At 33.5% G+C, this 6,533-nt stretch overlaps 1 protein-coding gene across 1 annotated transcript; it reads right to left on the bottom strand.

Annotated features, from left to right (window-relative positions):
- Positions 1-278: 278 nt before the first annotated feature.
- LOC149195538 (protein NODULATION SIGNALING PATHWAY 2-like) lies at positions 279-1,301 on the bottom strand. Its single transcript, XM_089407943.1, has one exon. The coding sequence runs from the start codon at positions 1,299-1,301 to the stop codon at positions 279-281; it is 1,023 nt and encodes a 340-aa protein (XP_089264069.1).
- Between the last annotated feature and the right edge of the window lie 5,232 nt (positions 1,302-6,533).

Raw genomic sequence — 6,533 nt, 5'->3', positions numbered from 1 at the left:
CCACACTTTGGCACACATGCTATATGTCATCACAACTTCATTTACATCTTGTTTTCTTTATGCTGTCTTAACCACACAAAAAAAACAAAACACTTATCATAATGCTTCTCTAAATACAAAAACACGTGTATCAGTTCAACCCTGCAAATCATTTTGAGAATCCTAACAATTGCATGCATTACTTTTTTAAACTTTCATCCAAATAACAAAACTGTGGTGACGGATTGATTTATGTGGCTCTACCTTGCTGCTATATCTTCCCTTTCTCAATCTCAGTGCTACTTCCGTGTCGTCCAGGTAGAAACCCACACCAACGGGGTACAACCCCATTTCAGAACCAGTCGATGATCACCTGCCAGTTCTACCTCATAGCATCCCTTACCCACACAGTTGTGCAGCGTATATTTTGCGTACAACATATTGTCGTTGCTTATACTACCTTCGCCATAACCACACTCCAGAGGGAGATCAAGAACGTTGGATTTTCTGGTATCAGGTGGGCCACACGCACTGCTACTCACAATTCTCTTTGCCATGGCGGGTCCAAAGAAGAAGCGTTCCACCATCGCTCTTGCAAGCCCATGCTGTGGGAGTCCAGCTTCAAGCGAGTCGAAAATGGTGCACAGCTCCTCCAGACAACGACAGAAGCTCTCCAAGAAGTTGGACATGTTTGCCTCTGAGCCGTGTGGGCCCGTAGCGACTGTAACGGCCTCGGGATTCAAGTGGCGTGCGCCGACCAGGAATTCCATCATCTCCGATTTATTTCGCAGATTAACCATGTGAGGCAACTGCCATATGCAATTCACCATTACAATCTCCCCCTCACGAGACGGCAGGAGTCCCTCTTTCAGCCCTTTCAAATCCGCTTCTTGGAACGAAAATGGGAGCCCCACAGAGCTTGCGTACTCCGACAACCTTCTTCCGGTGTGCCCAGAATAAAGCAGGCATTCTTCATTCTCCTCTGCCCATCTGATTGCTGTGATTCTCAAGTGACCAACATCATAATTTCCATTATTCCTCAGGGCCTCCATTAATGGCGGCCATTGCATACCCTCCATTATATCAAAGTCAATAATATGGATTCCCACATTATTACCACCACCGGCTGCCGCGACTGCTTCCAGAATGCATTGGTTAGCAGTGAAGTGAGGTATTTGTATGTAAGGATAAGCTACATGCAGCAGCTTTAAAGCTCCCAGAAAATGGTCCTTACTGCTCTTATCATTGGGCTCCAAATGAGCGAGGGAATTCACATTGGAGTGAAGTAGAGCATGGTAGAGATAGTAAGCCACTCTCTCCATGGTGGAGCCTGTGGGAGAAACCAGCTCTCGCAACCTGCAGAGTATGACCTCCACTACATCTTGTGCTCCTGCGACATTGCCTCTGCGCATGCTGTCAAGAGATGTACGAGCCTCAAACCTTTGTATTCAATATCCTCAAGGGCGCCATGATCGACATCGACAGAGGGCGAGACTGACTTGTTTGTGACCACGGCACAGTCAGAAAGCGGTCGATCCGCAGCAATTAGAGCAGCTGGATGCAGCTCAGTGTCTATTGGGCATTGGAAGACGATGGCATCACTCTGAGGACTCGATATTGGATCTTCCTCGATTTTATTATTGTCATCTTGCAGATCTGTATCAATTAAATACTCTCCAATTGCCTCCAATTCTGTTGGCAACGATAGGTTATTGAAGGAGCAGCCATGGTTGTCGTCAACGAGTAAATCATCCCATGACGACCATTGGGCTGCATCCAAATCCACGTCTAACTGTTCTACTGCTGGCGAATTAGTATCCCAATCGACATCTAGCAAACTATAATGCCAATCTTTTTCAGAAAACAATGTTGTTCCAGTTCCATCTTCCATGTCGCCCATTTTCGACACTGTAAAAGCTGAGCCTCCTGTTTTTGGATCCTATGCGAGAAGAAAGACACGCAGGAAAAAAACTTGATGGCCTGAAACTCTAGAGCGATGAACTGCTGATGAAGTTATTATGGATTGATTAATACTTAGAATTGCAACGTCCAACATAAGGGGAAGCAAGGACTTAGTTTAGGGATAGTTTTCTCATAGGTGGGTAGCAGAAGATGAAGATGAAGATGAAGTTCATAGGTGGGTAGCAGAAGATGAAGATGAAGATGAAGTTTTTGTTGTCGGTGGGCAGCTGAACAATGCGGTGATGGAGACGTGGACTTTCATTTCATACGACGTCACTGTTGCGACATCACTGTTAGGACATCTGGCAGGAGAAGATTTCGATACCAAATTTTGTCAATTTGAAAAGCTACAGGAATGGCCAATTAATGGGTGGGGATTATTTGGGTAGTAAATAAAACAAAAGTTACAGGAATGACTAATTAATCGGTGGGGGAGATTCTTTGGGTAGGTCAATTTATTATTGATGGTGATTTGTTATAGATGATGAGATTATTTGGTCATATTAACTCATTGCTATTTATGTTTAAAATATAGTTTAAGTTTAAAAATATATATATGTGTGTGAGAGAATTGAGGTATTAAAATATAAATGTAATTAAATTTAAAAATATATCAGTAAAATGTACTATGAAGTAGAATATTTATATTTTTTATTGTTTATTTTTTTAATACGGGATGACTAATTAATTCATGAGAATTATGAGGGTATGTCAAGTTATCACTTATGTCTAAAAGCATAAATTAATCTGAAAACATATTTGTAAGGTGTTTGATTACTGAATCTGTTTTTCCATTTTTTTTTGAAAGCTATAGGGATCATCAATTAATTGGTGGGACTTATCCAGTTAAGTCAAGTTATTTTGAAAATATGTCTGCAAAGTGTCTTATTACTGACAATATCTATGTTTCCAGCTTCCGTCTTTTTTAAATTAGAAGAATCACAAATTAATTGGTGAAGAGTACCTATAAATGCCTATAATATAGCTAAAATTTGAAAAAATATCCATAAAATATAGTATTAATGAAAATATCTACTTTTCCAACTACATCGTAAAAATGCAAACATAATCTGAAAACATATCTATAATATATAGCATTAATGAGAATATCTACTTTTACAACCTCATCAAGAAAAGTGAAACAACCGTAAAATAGGAAACTCCTATTTCATAGACCATAGAAAAGTAAATGCTCCCTGACATGCCACGCATTTAGCTCTCGCCCTCTCTCTCCACGCTGCTATCTCGATTCGCGTGCTGTCACTCAGAAGGCAAAAGCTAAATGCCTGGCATGTCAGGGAGCGTTTACTTTTCTATGATCTATGAAATAAGAATTGCCCGTAAAATACCATTGCTAAACAATCTAGAACACCATTATTTAATATTTTTTCTACGTATTCATCGGGCTGCTGAGGGATCATTTCCCAGACAAATGGAACCAAGGAATTAATTCGATTGAAACGAGCTTTCCTCGAACAATGAAGCGATGCTGACAGGTGCGACTTTCATATTATTCAACACGAAATCACATTACTGTTGGGATGTCAATGCGTCAGGAGGGCGGTCGGATTCGATGGTTGTTGTTACCATCCCATTACCATTTTTGTTGTTCTTCTCAAAAAGGTAATTTTTTCGTTGCAATTCCATTATTATAAGTATAATTCATTAATAAGAATTTTGTATTAAAACGGGAGAGAAATATGAATGAGACTATGCTGTTGAGTATCAAAATAAACATTTGTAAAGAACTGCTATGCACTCAAAGATTCCGGATAATGTCCCAATAATTTAATTATAGTTTTATCTAATTTAAATTAGAAGTTTGTTTAAAAAAAAAAGTGTCTTAGTAATTAATTGGTGATAGAGTGATAGGATATATTGTTAAAGAATTTTAATTACTAATTGGAAGGTTAGATTTGAATATTTTTATGATCTATATTGTAGATAAATGTATTTTGAACTAGTTACTTTTTTAAGATTTGGTAGACATTTCGAATCAACTAATCTGGATCATCCTAAAGACAAGGGGAAAAAACCATAGAATCTTCATGAATAAATAACATTGATGTATCATTGCCCAAAGTTAGCCATTAAAAACTAGGTTGAAAATTAGTTAAACAAGTAAATAAAAATTGTAAAGAAGTAAATAGGAATTATTTAATATTATAAATTTACAAATTATTTAATATTATAAATTTAATTAATTAGTTAAACAGGTAAATAAATATTCTAAACAAGTAAATAAGAATTATTTAATGTTATAAATTTAGTTATAAATTAGTTGTTAGAAGTATGAATAATAATAATATATAGTCAAGAATACTTCATAAATTAATAATGGAGTTAAGAATAAGTTATAAATATTAATAAAAATAATTGTTAGGAGTTTATATATAATATTAAATAATAATAAGCTTATAAGATTATGAGTTAGTTCTAAAATATTATATATTATACAGTATAGGGTTAAGAGAGGTTAAGAGTAAGTTTCAAAATAGTATATATTAATAAAATAATTAGGAGCCCAATAATTTATTTTAATGAAGTTAAACAAATAAGGTCAAAAAATGAATCAAAATAAAGATAAAGGGATACTATATGTTATAAATATATAAAGCAAATGGGAGGAGGGAATTTATTTTAATATTACCAAATAGGTAAGAATAGGTTTAAAAATATTATAAAGTAATTAGGAGCTTGAAAATTTATTTTAATTATGTTAGATAAATAATTATAATAGCAGTAAAAAATGATATAATTATATAAAGAAAATGGGAGGAAGGAATTTATTTGGAATAAAAAGCAAGGGGATGGGTGGGGAAGAAGGATCATGAGGAATATTAATTTAATTTTTTAAGATTTATATATTAATGAAATATTTTAAAATAGTTAAAAATGATTTAAAAAATTAGGAAGTTTCTTATTTTAGTTTTAATATAAAAGAAATCCATAAAAAAAAATTAGTTTACAATCTTTTATGTGTGTTCTTTTTAGTTTTACGTTGTTTTATGATCGAAGCAGATTTCTCTAGGGCACTTTGAAACTTATGATTTCATTAGGTCACTTCGAGTGCAGAATTCACTTGTCAAAATTGTGATTTCAATGAATCTGATTCTAGACAAATGAAATCGGAAAATAAATAGGAAATTTTTTCAAAAAGTCACACTTAAAACAATTTTTTTTCATATTGTCAATATTATTAAATTTAAATATAAATTCTTTTATTTAATTATTACAAACACCCATTTATTATATCTATTCAAAATATCATTATAAGAAAATACTAAATAAATTTTATTTTTAAAATTAATCAAGATCCATTTTAAACCTATATTTATGAGAGGAATCAAATTTAGAAATGCTTAAATATTTTTTAGTCAATTTAATTTTGTGTTCTTTAAGAAGGAGCCAAATTGTACTATTTTAATTTTTTAATGTAACATTTTGTTAATTCGTTTATTAGTGACCACTACTCCCAACGCTACCTTGTAGGGCACCCTCTACTCTAGATGCTATACAAAAAAATAAAAAATAATCTTAAAAGTTTAATAATCAATGCATTGTCAATTTAATTTTGTGTTCTTTAAGAAGGAGCCAAATTGTACTATTTTAATTTTTTAATGTAACATTTTGTTAATTCGTTTATTAGTGACCACTACTCCCAACGCTACCTTGTAGGGCACCCTCTACTCTAGATGCTATACAAAAAAATAAAAAATAATCTTAAAAGTTTAATAATCAATGCATTGTCAATGGAAAGAATTTGCTACAGTATGTTATTGTTGTAAACCAACCATATTATTCATAAATGATACTTATAATAATCTAATATATTCACATAAATAAGTCCAACATACTAGAGTATAAATAATGTATAGGAATTGTAGCACACAATGGTGATGGTGGGTTTAGGTTCTCATTAAGTTCCATATTAACTAATTCCCTACAATTCAATATAACAATTGTGTTTAGGTATTATTTTGAGTATTTTTTCTAATTTTAAAATAAAAACAAAAAAATTAAAACCCAAAAATTAATTTAAAAATGAAGAAGAGTAGAATGCTTACTTTGACTCCAAAACCAAGATATGGTCTTGATTTGGAGCTCATGAATCAAGGTTGTTCACAAATCCACAAATGTTTTCAATATCTCCCTAAAATATGTCACATGGTCCTAATATGATAAAAAAAGGTGTTAGGGGTGCATAAATAAATAGATAAATAAAAATCTCACTAGGAACATATGTGCATTCCTAAGAACATGTGTGTGTTCCTAAGAATATGTGCATATTAGTAATAAGTTATACACATTGCTAAAGTGCATGCATGTTCCTAAGTCGTGTCGAGTTGGCAACTTGGTTGGCAGCTTAAGCCTTGTCGAGATTGGATGCCAAGGAATGCATGTGCACTCTTATGGGAACACATTCTTGATGGCCCCCTTGCCACTTTTGAAGTCATCATCTTGTTGAAAATGCCCAAGAGCATAAATATTGAGAAATAATGTAAATAATCAAACAAACAACAATGTGAATGAAAATATAAACTACCCTAGCTAAAACATAGGTAGTACTTGAGTAACAAGGGGCTTCTACC

The sequence above is a fragment of the Pinus tabuliformis genome, chromosome 2_2 (genome assembly GCF_031772625.1).
Source record: "Pinus tabuliformis cultivar Carrire ecotype Pingquan chromosome 2_2, CPIR1, whole genome shotgun sequence".
Taxonomy (NCBI): Eukaryota; Viridiplantae; Streptophyta; class Pinopsida; order Pinales; family Pinaceae; genus Pinus; species Pinus tabuliformis.
This window is presented reverse-complemented; position numbering and strand designations above follow the sequence as displayed.